Genomic DNA, 22,463 nt, shown 5'->3' with positions numbered 1-22,463 from the left:
CCTTCCCCAAGTCTAGGAGTTTGTATTATTTTTATTCTTTTACTTACTTTCTTTCAGCTCTGTTGAGGTATAATTGACATGTAATAAAATACATATACAGACATACTTCAGAGATATTGCAGGTTCAGTTCCAGACCACTGCAGTAAAGTGAATATTGCAATAAAATGAATCACACGAATTTTTTGGTTTTGCAGTGTATATGAAAGTTATGATATGCTGTTAAGTGTGCAATAGCATTGTGTCTAAAAAACAATGTACATATCTTAATTTAAAAATGCTTGGGACTTCCCTCGTGGAGCAGTGTTTAAGAATCCTCCTGCCAATGCAGGGCACACAGGTTTGAGCCCTGGTCCGGGAAGATCCCACATGCCGCAGAGCAACTAAGCCCGTGCACCACAACTACTGAGCCTGTGCTCTAGAGCCCGCGAGCCACAACTACCGAGCCCGTGTGCCACAACTCCTGAAGCCCGCATGCCTACAGCCCGTGCTTCATGACAAGAGAAGCCACTGCAATGAGAAGCCCGTGCACCACAACGCAGAGTAGCCCCTGCTCGCTGCAACTAGAGAAAGCCCATGCACAGCAACGAAGACCCAACGCAGCCAAAAAAAATTTTTTTTAATTTAAAAAATTTAAAAAAGCTTTATTGCTAAGAAATGCTAACCATCATCTGAGCCTTTAGTGAGTCATAGTAGTAATATCAAAGATCACTGATCACAGAGCACCATAATAAATAATAATAAGAAAGTTTGAAATGTTGCAAGAATTGACAAAATGTGACAAAGACATGAAGTGAGCAAATGCCGTTTGGAAAAATGGCGCTGATAGATTTGCTTGACGCAGGGTTGCCACAAACCTTCAATTTGTAAAAAACGCAGTATCTGTGAAACGCTGTAAAACGAGATATGCCTGTATTTAGAGTGTACAGTCTGATAAATTTTGACATGTATAAGCCCATGAAATCAAGACAATGATTGGTAATCCCTCACCCCATCCCCAGGCTTTCTGCCTGATCTGCTTTCTGTCAGTATAGGTTAGTTTGCGTTTTCTAGAGTTTTATAAAAATGGAATTATACAGTATGCACCCTTTTATAGACTGGCTTCTTAGCAACATCGTTTTAAGATTCATCAGAGTCATTGCGTGTATCAAGTTCCTTTTTGTTGCTAAGTAGTATTCCATTGTATGGATATAGCACAATTTTCAATCCATTTACCTCTTAGTGAGCATTTGGGTTGCTTCCTGTTTTGGGCTATTGTGACTAATGCTACTATGAACATTCACGTTCATTTGTGTGGACATGTATTTTCACTTCTCTTGGGTATATACTTAGGAATGGAATTCCTAAGTATATATTACTATATGGGTCATATAGTAATTCTGTAACATTTTGAGGAATGGCCAAACTTTTCCAAAGTGGAAAGTTTTCTAAAGTGATCTTCCTTGCGGCATGCAGACGCTTAGTTGCGGCATGCAGACGTCTCAGTTGTGGCACGTGGACTTCTCAGTTACAGCACACATGTGAGATCTAGTTCCCTGACCAGGTATCGAACCTGGGCCTCCTGCATCGGGAGTACAGTCTCGCATTTTACATTTTCTGCCAATAGCATGAGTTTCAATTGCTTTCATCTTCATGGGTACTTGGTCTGTTAAGTCTTATTATTTTAGCCAGTCTAATAGGTGTGAGAGTTGGGATTTTATCCTGTAGATTGATAGTAAGCCAATTAACAATATAAAGGTGAGGACTGATGTAGCCAGGAGTGCTGGATGCTTGGCAAACACTTGAATCCCCACTTCAGGAAATTGTAGACTGAATCTGGGTCTGTGCAGTGACCACACTGGGGCACTGAGTGGTCATGGGTAAACCACTCAGTCAATAGTGACCACAATACACATTCAGCCTGCTAACGGGAATAGGGAGGGGGGGAAGTCTATCATTTGATTGCTCAGTTTTAGAAAGAGAAACTAGGACAGAATGAGGGCATTAAGGGGAGAGAAATGAAAGGAATTGTTTAAAAAGTTACAGCCCATAGAAAGCCTGGAGCCCATTTCTATTAAAAGTGCTTTATTGGAAGCCCGTGATAAATGCATGGCACAAATCCAAAAGAACAGCCACTTGAAAAATAAGCCCTGCATGGTTTACTGACATATCAAAGAGGCCATTGTGAGGAGAAAGGCATCTTTAAAAATAAATATTAAATGGGAGAGGATACCCAAGCTGAGGGAATAAAGAGACCTCAAAATGGGGCAAAACTTGTAAAAGCCAGAAATCAAATGACATTAAAAAATTCTGAAGAGTACCAGCAAGAAATGTCAAAGTAAATTGTTCTAGTTTATTTAAGTGCATGAGAAGCAGGAGGTCAGTTTGAGAATATAGGGTCATCAGTTCATTAATGTGCAAAGAGTGTACGAGGGAGGGGAGGGAGGGATGAACAGTCAAATGACTCTGACATCTTGGCCTCCATCGCAGAGATTTTCCCTTCTGTTAAAAAAATATATATATTATGGAAAATTTCAAGAATATATAAGGTAAACATAAGAGTGTAATAAACCACCATATATCCGCCACCGGGCTTCAACAGTCATCAACATTCTGCCACTCTTGTTACATCAATCCCTATACCCACTGCCCTCTTACCCCTAACTTGATTGTTTTTTTGGTTTTTTTGTTTTTTGCGGTACGCGGGCCTGTCACCGTTGTGGTCTCTCCCGTTGTGGAGAACAGGCCCCGGACGCGCAGACTCAGCGGCCATGGCTAACGGGCCCAGCCGCTCCGCGGCATGTGGGATCTTCCCGGACTGGGACACGAACCCATGTCCCCTGTATCGGCAGGCGGACTCTCAACAACTGCGCCACCAGCAAAGCCCAGTTCTCAGTTTTGATAAACATATAGGCGTGTAACCACTGCCACAGCAAAGCTATGGGACTTTTCCATCACCCTAAAAAAGGTCCCCTATGTTCCCCGTGTGTGGTCAGCACTCTGACAATCAGTGTTCTTAGTCTCCATAATTTTGCCTTTTCCAGAATATCAGAAAACTGGAACCATACAGTATGTCCTTTTCCCCCCCCTATTTTTTTACTTATTTATTTTGGCTGTGCCAGGTCTTAGTTGCGACAGGCAATATCTTCCTGCGGCATGCAGGCTATTAGTTGTGGCATGCGAACTCTTAGTTGCAGCATGCATTCGGGATCTAGTTCCCTGACCAGGGATCGAACCCAGGCCTCCTGCACTGGGAGTGTGGAGTCTTACCCACTGGACCACCAGGGAAGTTCCAGTATGTCCGCTTTTGTGTCTGACTTCTTTCGCTCAGCATATGGTTTTTTGTTTTTAATTAATTAATTTATTTATTTATTTATTATTACTGTTTAGCTGCGTTGGGTCTTCATTGCTGTGCGCAGACTTTCTCTAGTTGCAGCGAGTGGGGGCTCTTCGTTGTAGTGCATGCTTCTCACTGCAGAGGCTACTCTTGTTGCGGAGCACGGGCTCTAGTTGTGCAGGCTTCAGTAGTTGTAGCTAGCGGGCTCTAAGCACAGGCTCAGTAGTTGTGGCTCACGGACTTAGTTGCTCCGCGGCACGTGGGATCTTCCTGGACCAGGGATCGAACCCGTGTCCCCTGCATTGGCAGCTGGATTCTTAACCACTGCACCACCAGGGAAGTCCCAGCATATGGTTTTGAGATTGATCCATGATGCTGCCTGACTAAGTAGTTTATTCCTTTCTGTTGCTGAGTAGTATTCCACTATGTGGATGTACTACAGTTTGTCTACCCACCTCATTACAAATAACTCAATTTCATTTCTTTTTATGGCTGAGTAATATTCCACTGTATATATGTGGCACATCTTCTTTATCCATTCATCTGTCGATGGACACTTAGGTTGCTTCCATGTCCTGGCTATTGTAAATAGTGCTTCAGTGAACATTGTGGTACATGACTCTTTTTGAATTATGGTTTTCTCAGGGTATATGCCCAGTAGTGGGATTGCTGTGTTGTATGATAGTTCTATTTTTAGTTTTTTAAGAAACCTCCATACTGTTCTCCATAATGGCTGTATCAATTTACATTCCCACCAACAGTGCAAGAGGGTTCCCGTACCTCCACACCCTCTTCAGCATTTATTGTTTGTAGATTTTTTGATGATGGCCATTGTGACCGTTGTGAAATGTTACCTCATTGTAGTTTTGATTTGCATTTCTCTAATGATTAGTGATGTTGAGCATCCCTTCATGTGTTTGTTCGCAATCTGTATATCTTCCTTGGAGAAATGTCTATTTAGGTCTTCTGCCCATTTTTGGATTGGGTTTTTTGTTCTTTTGATATTGAGCTGCATGAGCTGCTTGTATATTTTGGAGATTAACCCTTTGTCGGTTGCTTCATTTTCAAATATTTTCTCCCATTCTGAGGGTTGTCTTTTCACCTTGCTTATGGTTTCCTTTGCTGTGCAAAAGCTTTTAAGTTTCATTAGGTCCCATTTGTTTATTTTTGTTTTTATTTCCATTACTCTAGGAGGTGGATCAAAAAGGATCTTGCTGTCAAAGAGTGTTCTTCCTATGTTTTCCTCTAAGAGTTTTATAGTGTCTGGCCTTACATTTAGGTCTTTAATCCATTTTGAGTTTATTTTTGTATATGGTGTTAGGGAGTGTTCTAATTTCATTCGTTTACATGTAGCTGTCCAGTTTTCCCAGCACCACTTATTGAAGAGGCTGTCTTTTCTCCATTGTATATCCTTGCCTCCTTTGTCATAGATTAGTTGACCATAGGTGCGTGGGTTTATCTCTGGGCTTTCTATCCTGTTCCATTGATCTATATTTCTGTTTTTGTGCCAGTACCATACTGTCTTGATTACTGTAGCTTTGTAGTATAGTCTGAAGTCAGGGAGCCTGATTCCTCCAGCTGCATTTTTTTTTTCTCAAGATTGCTTTGACTGGGCTTCCCTGGTGGCGTAGTGGTTGGGAGTCCGCCTGCCGATGCGGGGGACACGGGTTCGTGCCCTGGTCCGGGAGGATCCCACATGCTGCGGAGCGGCTGGGCCTGTGAGCCATGGCCGCTGGGCCTGCACGTCTGGAGCCTGTGCTCCACAACGGGGTACCGCAAAAAAAAAAAAAAAAAAAAAAAAGATTGCTTTGGCTATTCGGGGTCTTTTGCGTTTCCTTACAAATTGTGAAATTTTTTGTTCTAGTTCTGTGAAAAATGCCATTGGTAGTTTGATAGGGATTGCATTGAATCTGTAGATTATTTTGGGTAGTATAATCATTTTCACAATGTTGGTTCTTCCAATCCAAGAACATGGTATATCTCTCCATCTGTTTGTATTGTCTTTCATTTCTTTTATCAGTGTCTTATAATTTTCTGCATACAGGTCTTTTGTCTCCTTAGGTAGGTTTATTCCTAGGTATTTTATTCTTTTTGTTGCAGTGGTAAATGGGAGTGTTTCTTTAATTTCTCTTTCAGATTTTTCATCAGTAGTGTATAGGAATGCAAGAGATTTCTGTGCATTAATTTTGTATCCTGCTACTTTACCAAATTCATTGATTAGCTCTAGTAGTTTTCTGGTAGCATCTTTAGGTTTCTCTATGTATAGTATCATGTCATCTGCAAACAATGACAGTTTTACTTCTTTTCCGATTTGGATTCCTTTTATTTCTTTTTCTTCTCTGATTCCTGTGGCTAAAACTTCCAAAACTATGTTGAATAATAATGGTGAGAGTGGGCAACCTTGTCTTGTTCCTGATCTTAGTGGAAATGGTTTCAGTTTTTCACCATTGAGAACGATGTTGACTGTGGGTTTGTCATATATGGCCTTTATTATGTTGAGGTTAGTTCCCTCTCTGCCTACTTTCTGGAGGGTTTTTATCATAAATGGGTGTTGGAGTTTGTCAAAAGCTTTTTCTGCATCTATTGAGATGATCATATGGTTTTTATCCTTCAGTTTGTTAATATGGTGTATCACATTGATTGATTTGCGTATATTGAAGAGTCTGATTTTCTTTATACAGGCATTCGGGGTTCAACTGACCTTGTAATATACAAATCCTAACTCCACCCTTTTGACAAATGGATACAACCATGTAACTCACTTTTCTGAGAAGGAGAAAAGCAGTCCCTGACATCCAGGAACTGGCCTGACCCTTACAGCTAGGCCTTGGCATGTTAGAAGTTGGCCTGGCACTCACAGTTGAGGCCATGTCACTCTCCTGTTGAATATAAACAATGTCATCAAACATCAGCATCAGACAAGGTGACTTTGTGACTCAGAGTTAAAAAACTTTATAATCCTCTCTAAGCACAGACCAAAACAAGTTAACTGTACAAAGCACTAAAATATAAAGCATGCCCCTCTCTCAGATGATATGAGGGACTGCTTCTCTACCAGTTATGTCTTTAGTGATGTTCTCCCTTGTTCTAGGAAAGATTTTTTAAGATACCCAATCATAGAGTTACCCTGCTTCCTGACAGCATCCAATCCAGAACAAAGCCCTGTTTCCTTAAAACCTCCCCCAAATCACCTCAGGCATTTTAAAAATCACCTTTCTGAGATGCTCTATGCTTCTCCATGGTATGTTTTCCATCATTGTAAGGAGCAAAAATCCCAACTTGTTCAACTACAGGTATATGCTTGGTTTTGACCTGGAGGGCACTGACACCCCTATCCGGATGCAGAATATTTCACTTTCCCATAAAATTCTCTTACGTCTCTTCCCAGTTAATGCACCCCCTATCACAGATGGACTTCTATGTTGTTTGGCTGTTACGAATAAAGCAGCTGTGTACATTTTGTACAGGTCCTTTTGTGGACATGTTTTCATTTTTGCTACGTGTGTTAGTTTCCTATTGCTGCTGTAATAAAGTCACACACATTTAGTGGCCTAAAACAACACAAATTTATTATCTTACTGTTCTAGGGGTCAGAAGTCCCAAATGGGTCCACAGGGCTGTGTTCCTCTTGCTGCTTTGGGGAGAATCTGTTTTCTTGCCTTCTCCAGCTTCTGGAACCTAGCAGCATTCCATGACCCCTTCCATCATCTTTTTTTCTTTTTAAATTTATTTTTGGCTGTGTTGGGTCTTCATTGCTGCACGCAGGCTTTCTCTAGTTGTGGTAAGCAGGGCCTACTCTTCGTTGTGGTGCACAGGCTTCTTATTGCGGTGGCTTCTCTTGTTGCAGAGCATGGGCTCTAGGCACATGGGCTTCAGTAGTTGCAGCACATGGGCTCAGTAGTTGTGGCACGCAGGCCCTAGAGTGCTCGGGCTTCAGTAGTTGTGGTGCGCAAGCTCAGTAGCTCCACGGCGTTTGGGATCTTCCCTGACCAGGGATCGAACCCGTGTCCCCTGCATTGGCAGGCAGATTGTTAACCACTGTGCCCCCAGGGAAGTCCCCTTCCAACATCTTAAAGCCAGCATCTTTAAATCTCTCTCCCTCTGACCTCTACTTCTGTCATCACATCTTTTTGTCTGTCTCTGACTCTCCTGTCTCCCTCTTTCCCTTATAAGGACCCGTATGATTACATTGGGCCCACCCAGGTAATGCAGATTAATATCCCCATCTCAAGATCCTTAACTTAATCACATCTGCAAAGTCCCCTTTTCTGTGAAAGGTGATGTATTCATAGATTCTAAGGATTACAACGTGGGCATGACTTTGATTGGGATTGCTTTGAATATACAGATCAATTTGGGGAGAATTAACTTCTTAACGTGCTCAAGTCTTTCAATCCATTAACATGGTATATCTCTCCATTCATTTAGATTTTCTTCAATCTGTCTCAACAGTGTTTTGTAATTTTTAGTGCAAAATCTTTTGTTAAATTTATTCCGGAGTATTCTAATGGTATTTTAAATGGAATTGTTTTTTTAAAATTTTATTTTCTAATTGTTTTCTTCTAGGATATTAAAAATCATTGATTTTTAGCCCTTTAAATTAAAATGTAATGAATATACAATAAAAATGCACAGATTTTAGATATTCAGTTCATTGAGTTTTGACAGTTGCATACTCCTATATAATCACTGCCTAAAACAGGAGATAAAACATTTTTATCCCCCTGGGATGTTTTTTCCTGCCCTTTTCCAGCCAGTTCCTTCCCCAGCATTCCTACAACCACTGTCAGATTACTATCACCACAGATTTGTTTGGTCTGTATTTAGATTTTATAGAACTGTATTTCTATAGTATACACTTTTCAAAATGACTAGCTTCTTTCACTTATAATGTTTTTGGAATTTATCCATATTGTTGCACATATCAGTAATTTATTTTATTGTTGAGTAGTATTCCATTGCACAAATATACCATTATTTATCTATTTTCCTTTTGACATTTGGGCAACTTCCAGCTTGGGGTTATTATGAATAAGGTTGTCATAAACATTCTTTTGTTAAGTTTTTGTGAACATTTGTCTTAACTTCTGTTGGGTAAATGCCTAGGAGTGGAATTGCTGGGTCATAGGCTAGATCTGCCTAACTTAATAAGAATTTTCCAAAAGGTTCTTTGGAGTGGTGTTTCATTGTACAACCAGCACACAACCATTGTATCAGAGTTTCATTTGCTCCACAGCATAGTCAACATTTGCTGTTGTAAGTCTTTTTCATTTTATTCATTCTAATGAGTATCTCATTGTAGTTTTAATTTATAGTTACCTAATAATGATCTTAAACATTTTTCTATGTGCTTGTTGGGCATTTTTGTCTTATTTTGTGAAGCATCTGTTCAATTATATTTTCCATTTTTTAAAATTGGGGTGTTTTTTGTTTTATTGTTGATTTCTGTAAATATAAAAATACATCTTGAATAACAGTCATTTGTTTTTTATATATGATGTCTTGTTTATTATTTTCTTAATGATGTCCTTTGACAAGCAGAAGTTTTAAATTTTGATGATGTCTATTTCTGGGGGGTTTTTTTGATGCTAATTTTTAAAAAATATTTATTTATTTATTTATTTACTTTTGGCTGCATCGGGTCTTAGTTGCGGCATGCAGGATCTTCTGTTGCAGCATGTGGGCTCCTCTCCAGTTGTGGTGCAAGGGCTCTGTAGTTGTGGTGTGCAGGCTTAGTTGCCCTGCGGCATGAGGGATCTTACTTCCCTGACCAGAGATTGAACCCTTGCCCCCTGCAGTGGAAGGGCAGAGTCTTAACCACTGGACCACCAGGAAAGTCCCAATTGTTAGGTTTTCTTGAAATGTCTCTACCTCTGATGGTATTCCATTTCTGAAGCAGACAGGAAAAAAATCCTCGTCAGGTGAGAAGGGCTAGAACCACATAGAGGTAAATGTAGTGACATCAAAGTAGGTGGAGGCATGGGCCAAAACTTGTGACTAGCCCCATGGAAGGGATGAGTAAGCATGTTTGATTCCCTAGCTCTATTAAAAAATTTACCCTCAGGCCTAATGTGGAGCTTGAAATAGATTTATTAGAGCTTTACCCTACAGGACTTTTAGAAAATTGAACATTTTTAGTAGAATGACATATTTGTTAGGATTAATTTATTTGATTTAAATCTATTAGCACCCCTTATCACCTAAGGAAGGGTAGCCACTTCTCAAGAATTATCTCCTTTCCCACTGTTAAGTATACTGTCTGGGACATATGGGCAATGAATGAATGAATGAATTACAGGTCAGGCAACTTCTTTTGTTGTTGTTGTGGTACTTGAGCCTCTCACTGTTGTGGCCTCTCCCGTTGTGGAGCACAGGCTCCGGACGCGCAGGCTCAGTGGCCATGGCTCATGGGCCCAGCCACTCCGCGGCATGTGGGATCTTCCCGGACCGGGGCACGAACCCATGTCCCCTGCATCGGCAGGCGGACTCTCAACCACTGCACCACCAGGGAAGCCCAGGCAACTTTTATTAAAGTTGTGGTAGGTAGCTTCTCATATGGCCCCCAACGATCCTTGCATCCTGCTATTCGTATCTTTGTGTAACCCCCTCCCACATTGAGTCAGGCTGACTTAACGTGATCAGTAGAAAGCTATGGAACCGATAAAGTGTGACTTTCAAGGCTAGGTCATAGAAGGCATTGCAGTTCAGTCTTGGGATATTGTACTGTTCTTTTTGGGAGGAATCCAGCCACCATGGCATGAGGATGCTCAAGCAGCCCGATGGAGAAGTCCACACAGAAAGGTGGACTTCCAACCAGAAGTGGATCCTCCTACTCCAGTCACGCCTTCAGCTGACTGCAGCCCCAGCCAACATCTGACTGCAACCTTATGAGAGACACCACACCAGAACCACTCAGCCAAGCCACTCCAGGATTCTTACCCCATAGAAACCATGAGAAATTAGAAATGATTCATGTTTTAAGCTACTACATTTTGGGGAGCAAAAGGTAACGAATACAAAAGCAAAGATCAGAAACAGAAGGTGCTCCTGGGGGACTTAATGGGATGGACAAGGTAGTCCTGGGAGGCGGGAGGAGTGAGAGGCATGTTAAGGGAGCAGGGTGGAGTAAGGAACCTGTGAAAACCAGTTTTCTGTTTTATTTGCCATTTCATCCAGGATTGGCTCTAAAAAGTTGCTACAGATGATCTCCAAAATGTGTAATCAGGAGAATGCTGTGTGATCTTCATTCAGAAGACTGATTTTAGGTGTGTCATAGGGGATATTCCTATAGACAGGTGAGTGTCATTCCATACTGGGCAAGTGATTGAGCTCTCTACTAAAGGTCAGGTTCTAGAAGGGCAACAGCTGTTCTTCCATTAACAATTTTGTTTTTTGAGATGTGTCTGTGTCAGGTCCTGGGATAACTGCTGAGCAAGATAAGCAATGATAGGTGAGACACAGACCCTGCCTTCAAGAAATCTGAAATATGAGATTGGCAAGAAAACAATGACAACAGTATGTGACAAATAATGTAACAAAGCAGGACAGACCTAGGCCAGTAGGAAGCATAAAGGCAGTTAGGAGGGCTTTTAACCTGCGTTCTGAAGAATATAAATAAATATAATTTGGTCTCTGGGTGGGAGTAGAGGGACAATGGAATGTGTGAGGGTTTTGGAAGACGAGTCCTCCAGACAGCAAGGAAGCATGTTCAAAAACTTGCAAGGCTGTCTGGAGGTTCAAGAAACCATAGTTAGTTCAAAAAAAAAAAAAAAGAAACCACAGGTAGTTCAGAATGACTATAGAGTAAGGTCGGCAGGGGCCAGCTCTTGCAGGGTCTTGTATTTCCTGGTAGAATTTGGATTTTATCTTCTTCAGATCACTGAGGAGCAACTGTAGGTGTTTCTTTTTTTGTTTGTTTGGTTTTTTTTGGCCTTGCCACATGGCTTGAGGGATCTTATTTCCCTGAACAGGGATAGAACCCATGTCCCCTGCAGTGGAAGCGTGGAATCTAACCACTGGACCACCAAGGAATTCCCCAAAATAGACTTTTTTTTCCTTATTTTATTTGTTTATTTTTTGGCCGCACTGCGTGGCTTGCAAATGTAGGTGTTTAATCAAGGCCATGACTTACTCAGATCTTCATTTGGGAAGGATTCCTCTTGCTGCTGTGGGTGAATGGGGCTGAACAGGGCTGGATGGGAGCCAAGAAGAACACTGTTTAAGCAAGAGGGAGAGTCCTAATGAAGTAATGGCAGAGGACAAAGAGGGAAGGGGTTGAGGATGTCCAGAAGGCAGAAGCATTGGAGTTTATTATCAATGGGATGGAAGGTAGGAGTTATATTGACTCCCAGCTTTCTGGCTTAGGCACCTGAAGAGTTACCTTACTCTTTACTATGGTCATAGTGAAACAGGCAACATTTTACATATTAATTTTTTCTTATAGGACTTTCAGAGAAGAATTTAACTGGAATAATGTTAATAAGTGCAATTATTTTATGAATTTAAATCTAGTATTTACCCATTATCTTCCAGGAAAGGGTGCAATTCTTTGGTTAATGTTTCCTTTTTTTTTTTAAATTAATTAATTTTATTTTTGGCTACACTGGGTCTTCGTTGCGGTGCGCGAGCTTCTCATTGCAATGGCTTCTCTTGTTGCAGAGGACAGACTCTAGGTGCACAGGCTTCAGTAGTTGTGGCGTGAGGGCTCAGTAGTTGTGGCACACAGGCTTAGTTGCTCCACGGCATGTGGCACCTTCCTGGACCAGGGCTCGAACCTGTGTCCCCTGCATTGGCAGGAGGATTCTTAACCACTGTGCCACCAGGGAAGTCCTGGTTAATGTTTCCTGAATGAAGAAAAATTAATTATTACTATTAAGGATCTGGGAGCAATCTAGTGAGTTCTTGCAACTAAAGAGGCCCACAAAAGGTGGAGAAGGAATTAGAAACCAACAGAAAACCTCCATCCATCTAGTCAATCAACATTTACTGAGCTCTTATTGTGGACAAAGCCCTGTGCTAGGAGGTGGAGATATCCAGGTAAATGAGACACAGTGCCTGCCTTCAAAGATGTGACAATTTAACTTGCTTATTATCTTTACTCTGGTGTGCTGAAACCTGGAATGCCATTTGCAATTCTGCTCTCTACCTTATGAAAGTGGCAGACGGTATGGTGTAGCTCTCTAGCCACTGGTGTAATTGTACTCATACAACTTTTCTGGGAAGCCTTTGACGAAAAGCAGCAAGAGCCATAAGTGTGTTCCTACCCCCCTTATCCGCCTCTGGGAAATTATCTTGAGGAACTATCTGAGTCAGAGACAAGAATTTATGTGCAGGGATGTTTGTTGCTGTTCTAATGAAACAGAGGATACAACCTAAGCTTCTAACAGGAGGGAAATGGTAAAATTGATGGTTCATCCCTATGATGGACTATTGGGTAGTAATTAGAAATGGTATTTAAAAAAAACCCCTTAATGACATGGAAAAGACCAGAAAAAAAGCAGGATACAAATCTCTACAGAATGTGCTCAAAGATGTCCATAATTTAGGTTTTTTTTTTAAGTCAAGTGTCATTCCCCTCACTTCCCCCCCCATAAGTTAGTTTTTTTTAATTAAAAAAATACTATGGGGACTTCCCTTGTGGTGCAGTGATTAAGAATCTGCCTGCCAATTCAGGGGACATGGGTTTGATCCCTGATCTGGGAAGATCCCACATGCCACGGAGCAACTAAGCCTGTGCGCCACAACTACTGAGCCTGCGCTCTAGATCCCGTGAGCCACAACTACTGAAGCCTGCCCGCCTAGACCCCTTGCTCTGCAACAAGAGAAGCCACCGCAATGAGAAGCCTGCACACTGCAACGAAGAGTAGCTCCTGCTTGCCTCAACGAGAGAAAGCCCACGCGCAGTAACAGAAACCCAGTGCAGCCAAAAATAAATAAAATAAAATAAAAATACTATGTTTTTTTCAAATTTTTGACAGTGGGCATGTTACAGTATTTATACAATCAGAACTTTGGGCTTTATCTTTCTTTTTTTTAAATTAGAGACATATGGCAGAGAAGGCTAGAAAGACAAGCAAAATGACCAAGATTTTTGGAATTCTGTCGCATGAAGATTGACTAAAACTAACTGAAATTCCATATCTTATGTGTCAAGGGCTTAGTGAAATGTCAATAACATTACAGGCATACCTTGAAGATATTGCTGGTTCAGTTCCAGACCATGCAATAAAGCAAATATTGCAATAAAGCAGGTCACAGGAATTTTTGGTTTCCTATAGCATGTGTTTATACTATACTGTAATCTATTAAGTGTGCGATAGCATTATGTCTAAAAAAAATGTATATATCAATTTTAAAATAGTTCATTACTAAAAAATGCTAACCATCTTCTGAGCCTTCAGCAAGTTGTGGTAGTAACTTCAAAGATCACTGCTCATAGGATAATGAAAAAGTTTGAAATATTTCAAGAATTACCAAAATGTGACACAGAGACAAGAAGTGAGCAAATACTGTTGGAAAAATTGCAATTGGATAAAAGTTGCTCAGTGCAGGGTTGCCACAGACCTTCAATTTGTAAAAAACAAAGCAAAGCACAATAAATTGAGGTATGCCTTTAGTTACAATGTATCGAGTGAGTACTATGTGCCAGGTGCAAAGTGAGTTTATTATCTCTATTTTACAGGGGTAAATAAATTATGTAAATGAGATTCCAACCTAGGTTTGTTTGGTTTCAAATCCTGATCTTTTCTGACTATGCTAAATATAAGCAAATTCAAAAAAGGATAATAAGCAATTCACAGACAAATCCTGCACATGATTTTCAGCATGTCCAGGACATCGGCATGGTACTAGGTTTGGTCTGGGCTGCTGAGAACTTTCACAAGTCATACTCCCTTTTCCTTGCTGGAGGGCATCTGGCTGTATATCCTTCCCTGGAGAATCTGTTTGACACCACAATATATCCTCCTCCTTTACTGCCCAAAATGATGATGCCTTATGATTTGCATTGTGTGTACACATACACACACACATACTCTCTCACTCTTTTCTGGCCCTCCTGTATACCTAAAGAGGAAGCATTTGCTTTTTTGCACCAATAAAGGAATGCAGGATAAACATCTGTTCTTTCAATGTACTACATGCCCCAGCCCATAAGACGTCCAGAGCTTCTGGATGTCAATGCACACACACACACCCCCCCGCCCCGTTTCCCTGCAGTGCTTAATCCAGGCATCTCAGGTTGCGCTCTCCGTTGCGTTTAACTGCATCCCACCTTTACCTCTAGATCTTCCCCCTCACCCGCTCCCAAATGGATGGGCAAAGCCAAGGCCCGGGCGCCGTGACCCTGGGCAAATCCTCGCTTCCCCCTCCTCAGCGGAGCTGGGCGGCCCTGTACCCGCATCCCTTTTCCCCCGGCTGTCTTCAAGCGCGCCTCACCGTCCCCACCTCTACGCTATTGGCGTAAAAGCCACCTCCAATCGCGCGGCCCCCTCATTCCATACGCTCGTTTACGCTGCGCGGAATGGGAGGGCGCGATTCCCGAACGCGGCCTGCGCTGCGAGCGCGCGGCCGTCCGGCAGGCCGGCGCGGCTTTACGCCCCTGACGTAGCGCGCCCAAGATGGCGACGCAGTCGTCGTCCGGGGTGGCGGCGGCAGAGGGGGCGGCGGCCGTGGCGGCAACGGCGACGGCAGCCGTGACAGCGGCGACGGTGCGGGGCCTGGGCTGGGGGAAATGAGGCGGCCGCGGCGGGCCAGCGGCGGAGCCGTGTAGCTGAGAAGCGGCACCCCTTCCCTGCTTCCCTTGGCCGAGCCGGGGGCGCGCGCGCGCGCGGCCGTCTGGAGCGGACTCCCCACCCTCGACTCCAGCGACCCGCACCTCACCCCCACCGGGCCCGGAGGATGATGAAGCTCAAGTCGAACCAGACCCGCACCTATGACGGCGACGGCTACAAGAAGCGGGCCGCGTGCCTATGTTTCCGTAGCGAGAGTGAGGAGGAGGTGAGGCGCCGGGCCGGGCGGGCCTGGGGTCCCCGGGGTCGGTGGCCGCCCCGGGCTGGGGCGCGGGGGGCGCGACCGCTGGAGAGGGTTTGCCCGGGCCCCGGGTTGGGCCGCTCCTCTCGGCCCCAATGAAGTTCCGACGGAATTTCCTGAGGCGAGGAAGAGGAGGAAGGAAAGAGGACGGTGGGCGGAGGGGAAGTGTGTCTGATCGTGGCCATGCGGCACGGGCCGGGCGGGCGGGCGGGCGGCTGGGGCACTTCGGAGCGGGCCGCCTGTCACTGGGGAGAGTGGCGGCGGGTAGAAGGCAGTGGGTGGGAAGAGCGTGTGGCTTTCGGTCCAGGCCTGCAGCTTTGGATCCAGAAAGGGCAGCTCCGCACTTGTCAGACCAGCACATGTGTGTAGAGGCCTCCGTGCACGAGGCGCGGGCCGGCCCTTTGTGACAGAGAAAGAGTCCACTTCATTGGCAGGTTGGGGGTTTGCCGAGGGATTATGTGCGTCTGTGAGCCGGAGTGGGGGTGTCTTAGGATTTAGGGCGTTGTGCAAAAGCCAAAGCCAGTTGTTTATTTTACACTGCTCTGGGTAGCCCTTAGGGTGTAGCCTGAGAAGAAAGGACATTTGATTAGATAATCTTTGTGTGTTGAAAATTTTTCATTTTAATTGGGAAGGCCAAAAGCGGTATTTAAGATCTTTGCCCTGACATTCCTCCACTGCCCTATAGGAAGGCCTTTAGGATTAAATTTGCTTGCAGAAGAGAAATGCTTAAAATCAGTTTCTTTTTGCACAGGGTACTTAAAAAAATCTCAGCTCCTCACAGCCGTTTCTGTGGTGATAAAGGGAATTCAGAGAAGGCAAATGTTTTGTAAATCCTCACAGAATAGCTGCTTCGGAAATTCATAAGATGCCTGTGGGAACGCGTTTCTCTCGTGTGTATGGTGGTAAAATGGCAGTTAAACTGGAAACAATAAAGGACAGTGAAATTCAATATGCTGTATTCCGGCATTCAGCAGTGGGCTATCGTGGCAGGCAGGGCTGCAAGTACAGCACATCGTGTTGACATGGGGAGAAAAGAACTTGACCCGTTAGTTATGAAAAGAAGTTGTGATGAAAGACACAGATGGGTTGCCAGAAGTTGCTGTCCAAAGATATTTAGGAGGAAGTGGGAATTTATTGCCTGAAAAAAAAAAACTTAAAAGCACTGTAATTGTGCTGTTGAGAGATTTTGTGTGTTCCCTTTCAGCAAAACAGTAGGAAACTGCATTTGGAAATGTATACTTGTGTCCTAGAATATATTGTAAAAGTCCTCAAAACAGATGCATTGTAATAGCCTGTTAAGCAGGGCCTTGCTGTAAATTATGTACTTGTTTTGGAATATATGCTTGAGTTAAGTAGAATTATTGGCGATGTTTACTGCTCCAGAGGCTTTGTTCTCTTCATTGTCATATCATATTATGGGAAATCAGATGAGATGACAGGCTGTTAACTAGAGGGAAAACTAATTAGCATAATAGCATGTCTTACTATAACACTATGGTTAAATCTGTGAGCACCCCAATTATAAGTAGAAGGGTGTATAATTTACTTGTATGAATGATGCAAGACTTTGTTAAAAAATCACACTAGAAATTGAGAACACATGAGTATTTTGGGTAAGTTGGAAACCCTTTATAGATCATAAGCAAAGTAATGAAGACTTGATTTTCCATTTTCTGTTAAAGTTTTATGTACTGGTACAAGCAGCATCATTGTTAAAACACTTGACTGATCATGGAGTTTGCTGAATTTCTTTTTGAACATTGGTTAATGAGCAGAAGATTGATGCAGATCTTTCATTCAAATTCAGTAGATGTTACAGCTAAAGCCTAGGAAGAATAAGAAAATAATGAAATGGAACCTATTTTAGATTTGTTCAGTTAAGCAAATATGTATTAAGAGCCTATTGTATAGGCTGTTTTGTGTGTTCCTATACAGAATGCTGTATAGGTGCAGCATTCTGTAATGTGGGATTTAAAGATTTACATCCCTCCCTGCCCCCAAAAGTTGAGTAGTTATCGATTGGAACCCTTAATTGGGAGGGATTTTGGACCACAAAATAATCTCTAGGGTGCCATTCAACTCTCAGATTATATAATTGTGTTGGAAGGGAAGTAATTTGTTAGTTCCCGGAGAACTTTTATGTTCTCAATAGTAGTGCTAGAAACTGGAAGTATTAGCTGCCACACATTGTGGGAATGTGAAATTCAAACTCAATAGGACATTCAACCCAATTTTATTTTTTAATGAGCACTAATGGCTTTAATCAAGATAGAATAGGTTACAGAATACTATTAGCATTAATACAACAATAATGTAAGTATGAATAGGACCCTGATTTATAAATTTAGTTAACCAATGTCAGGAAACGTACTTACAATGTAAAGAAAAAGAGATGGAAAGTATTAGCAGATAACAGACCATGAGTCAAACCTTCTAACATTCCATTTTTCCAGCCCCAGAAAATTTTATTTATAGGCCAGCAGTGATAGCAGCTATAATACTGATCCAGGTTAGGGTGTGTGAACATATCCAGCAAGTTTACTGAGCAAGTTTATTGAGCACGCACCAAGTGTCAGGTTCTGTGATACAGTTAAAAGGAGACAGACAGTGAGGGAGCTTAGAGGCTAGTGGGACAGAGTAAACAACATGATGAAAATGAGTTCCCTTTCCTTCAAACCTCTGGCTGCTTTTCCTGTTGATAAGCAAGCATCAACTGAAGGAAAATCCCCCTCCTTAGACGTTTTACTAATTACGGTGACACATTTTGATAAATTAATATCTTTAGGTTGGGGCAATCCTGATAACATTTCTTTTTTTTGTTGTTAAATAAGTTTATTTATTTATTTATGGCTGTGTTGGGTCTTTGTTGCACGGGCTTTCTCTAGTTGTGGCGAGTGGGGGCTACTCTTCGTTGTGGTACATGGGCTTCTCATTGTGGTGGCTTCTCTTGTTGCGGAGCACGGGCTCTAGGCGCGCACGCTTCAGTAGTTGTGGCTCGCGGGCTCTAGAGCGCAGGCTCAGTAGTTGTGGTGCACGGGCTTAGTTGCTCCGCAGCATGTGGGATCTTCCCGGGCCAGGGCTCGAACCCGTGACCCCTGCATTGGCAGGTGGGTTCTTAACCACTACGCCACCAGGGAAGTCCAACTAACATTTCTTACAGTGCTTTGAACCTGATGTACTGTGGACAGTCTCTTGCCCAGCCTCTGTTTTAACCACTTGGTGCCCTGAACACTTGCTTTTACTCTGTAAGCTGCTGGGCCTGACAGGCCCCGGAGCATGTGGCCTGCCAGCCAATCATGTGCTTACAAAGACTCAGTTATATTTATCCCTATATCTGTTTATGTTCGTTGTACTTGTTATTGTAGTTATGCAGTGTAATTAAATATGACGTCAGCTGGTGAAATTTGAGTTCAAAAAGAATGGTTTTGTGAGAAGTGTTTCAAATGCTTTGGAATGGTTTTGTGAAAAGTATTTCAAATGTTTTGGAATAATTTCAAGTCACTAAAAAAATTGCTGCTCAATTAATATGGATTAGTATACTGAAAAAGATGGAGAGGGAAGGAGTCTTAAAAGTCTAGAAGGACTCTGCACATAGATAACTTCATGAATGTTTTCAGGTTTTTCTTTTTTAAAAAATATTTATTTATTTATTTGGTTGCGTTGGGTCTTAGTTGCGGCACGTGGGCTCCTTAGTTGTGGCATGTGAATTCTTAGTCGTGGCATGCATGTGGGATGCAGTTCCTGGACCAGGGATTGAACCTGGGTCCCCTGCATTGGGAGCGCGGAGTCTTAACCACTGTACCACGAGGGAAGTCCCAGGTTTTTTTTTTTCTTCATAGAAACTAAGTTGGGTGATACGACATTCATCTTTGTCATGTTATTCACCTTGGGCCTTCCTAAAGCACTTCCAGTGAAATTTTCCCTCTTCCTCCATTCCTTTCCTTTGGAGCCTCCGTGCTTACAGAAAGTGAGAGATACTAGGGGTGGGATTGCTTGTACTCTGTGTGCCCTCCCTGGACTGGGGGTAGGGGAGGTAACACAGGCATTTTTGACAGTTGGAGTATCTAGCAATGTGCAGTACTCTTAGAAAGTCTGGTGGTACTGACTGTACATTGGATGGCATCACAGTGCCTGGGAAAGTTGAAGTTGCTCCTAAGGGGTCTGTGTTTACTGAGGGAGAAAAGTGAGTACTGATAGGATCATCTCAGTTAGATTTCCCTGTGCATTACAACTGTTTCTAAAAGGAGAGGACAAGTGTCCTTAAAGGTCTTAGTTTTGCTTGTTGAGCTTTTCCATCAGGAGCCCTGCATCTCTTGGCATGGGGCTCCTGGTTCTCATTTTCTCAGATCCTTGAGCTCACTAGGTTGGATGAGAAGATGATTGACATCGAAGATCCTCAGTGAGTGGAGTCTCTGGTGGCCTGAGTGTCAGTAAAAATGCCCAGAGGAGCAGGTGGAAGGACGCCTCTGCTGAGTATACCTTCCCCCGGGCTCTAGAGTGGGGAGTAAGGCTCAGGTGGCAATCCCAGGGGCGAAAACCATGACGAAGGGCTTCTAGTGGATCCCAGGCTGGTTGGGGAGTCATTTTTCAGCATATCTTGGTCGTGTACAGTATTACATTGTTCTAGGATCACCATGTGTGCATGGATCCAGTCATCTGACTGGACACTTCTGATCCTCATTTCTTTAAATCTTTTCTGAGGCTTTGTGTGCGTGCGTGCACACGCGTGCACACACACACACGCCCTTTCCCTTGTGTCTGCCTAATAAATATGGGTTAGTCAGATGTTTTTCCCATTACCTCCTTTTCTACCTACTTCCCAAGATGTGAATTCTGGTCTGAAATTGTACTGCAGTCTTCATTCTTCTTTTCCACTCCTTGCCCCAATCTTTTGCTTTTGGGTGATTCTCATTTCTCAATAAACAGAGTGTTATGTATATACTGGGTGTGAAGCAGTCTATATTCTTTTTCATAAAATAGTACAAAAAGGAAGGGCTCTTGTTCAAGAATGCATTTTTTTAGTCATTCCTTCAGCACACTTTTTTTTCTTTTTTGGCTGCACAGCTTCCGGGGTCTTAGTTCCCCAACCAGCGATGGAACTCGTGCCGCCTGCAGTGGAAGCGTGGCGTCCTAACCACTGGACTGCCAGGGAAGTCCCTCCACTGTACTATTTTAGCCTAACCCATTATTGCCTCTTTCCTGGATTATTGCTTTATCTTCCTAACTTGTCTCCCTGCTTCTGCCCTTACCCCTCTAGTCTTCACTACTACAGCTGGTGGAGTGATTCTTCTGACACAGAAGTCAGGTCATGTCACTCCTCTGCTCCAGTGGTGTTCTGTCTCAGTAAATCCAAAGTCTTAACCATGATCTTCAGCACTCTGGATGGTCTGGTCCCCTGCCATAGCTCTGACCTCATCTCTCACCACTCTCCCTCTTACTCGTCCCTCTCTTCCAGCCCACTGGCTTCTGTGCTGTTTCTCCCCCATATTATCTGCATGGCTCGCTCCTTCACTTTAGGTCTTTGTTTAATTTTCATCTTATCAGACAGGTCTTTAATGATCACCACATATAAGATAACACCAGTCCATTGTGCATCTCTTATGCTTTTTTTCTTGGCATCACATGTCACCATCAAGACATGCTATGTATTCAGCTATATATTGTCTGTTTCCTTTCAAGTGAATGCAAGCTAGTCCCTGAGGATAGGAATTTTTGTCTCTTTTGTCTGTTTTATTCACTTCCGTGTCCTCAGTGGTTAGAACAGTAGTAGATGCTCAATATTATTTGTTGACTGTGTGAATGAATGAATGAACACATAGTCCCTACTTTGAAGAAGCTTGCAGTCTAGTGGAGGAACTGAAAATAACCAAAATATACCGAATGCTAGTGTCTACCAATAATGTGTTGGTATGTAGGTTTCAGAGAAGTCTCCCAGTTCTTTTCTTATTTCCAGTCTTAGTGACAGGGTGTCTGATAATCTTGAGTATCAGCGCATCGAACGTATGTGTGTATTTGGTTGTAAATACTTTCAGAATCTTATTGGATCATCCCATCATAGGGCATTTAGGATTTCTTTCAGATGCTGAACTTGAGAGTCTGTGCCATCTCACAGGATTTGTGTTGGCTAACTGATATAATGTGCTGATCCCCAGCCCTAGTGGTGCAGTACCTGAGGGAAAAGGATTTTCATTTTGCTCATAGCCTGGAACCCTTTATTAATAAGTAAATAAATGCACCAACAGACTACAATCAAGTAGTGGATACTGTTTTAATGACTTGTTGGTAGTGGTTCATAGTCAACAGTGTATGTCAAATCGGTATTCTAAAGTTTAGTTAATATTAACGTAATTAATTTGAAGATGAAGGTTGATAGGGATGCCCATTAAATTTTCCTGTCATTATTGCTTTGTTCTTTATGTAGGTCAGAGTAAGAGAAACACAATGTAAAGTTTATGGGTGCTGAGTCTAAAGCATTTGATTGATGGTGGTTAACGTGAAACAGAACAAAGAAACCATCATAGGCAAAAAAGATAATAAGATGTTATGCGGTTAAAAGAAGAATAAAGAATTGAATTTGGAAATAAGGTTCAAACTTAAAATTTAGTAATAAAACATATGCACCTGAGTTTCTGAGTAAAATCCTCGTAACACCCAAGAAAACTTCTTGAATCCAGTTTGAGAATTTCTGCCTTAAAGTAACATGGGTGCTCGAGTGTTCACAATGTTTTTCCAAGCCTTCTTGAAGCCTTTGCTTCCTCACCCTTTGAATAGGGAAAAGTGTTTATTCTTATATTCATTCATTCATTTACTCATTTGTTCTACAGACTTTTACTGAGTGCCTACTTCCAGGTTTGACACTGTTCTGGGGACACAGTGATGAACAAGGTGGAATGGAAGTCATTGCTTTTGTGAAGCATCTGATATAAATGCCAGGAGACAGTAAATGAGCAAAAATATCAGTGAACTTGATGATTTTAGGCAGTGGCGGGTGCTGAGCAGAAAGTAAGTGTAGGATGTGGCTGAGATTGGTGTGTGGGGGGGAATTGGCAAATTTTGATAGGGTGGTCCCTGAAAGGCAAGGTAGATGGAAGAGCAATTACAGAGGCCCCAAGTGGAGAA

At 42.6% G+C, this 22,463-nt stretch overlaps 1 protein-coding gene across 1 annotated transcript in view; it reads left to right on the top strand.

The window, feature by feature from the left end:
• Nucleotides 1–14,923: 14,923 nt before the first annotated feature.
• Nucleotides 14,924–22,463, top strand: part of NUDT3 (nudix hydrolase 3) — a 107,754-nt gene continuing 100,214 nt past the window's right edge. Inside the window, exon 1 of the mRNA XM_030871029.2 lies at nt 14,924–15,311. Within this exon, the coding sequence (XP_030726889.1) occupies nt 15,213–15,311 (99 nt within the window). The 5' untranslated portion in view covers nt 14,924–15,212. The remainder of the gene's footprint in view (nt 15,312–22,463) is intronic.

The sequence above is a fragment of the Globicephala melas genome, chromosome 11, assembly GCF_963455315.2.
Source record: "Globicephala melas chromosome 11, mGloMel1.2, whole genome shotgun sequence".
NCBI classification, from domain to species: Eukaryota; Metazoa; Chordata; class Mammalia; order Artiodactyla; family Delphinidae; genus Globicephala; species Globicephala melas.
This window is presented reverse-complemented; position numbering and strand designations above follow the sequence as displayed.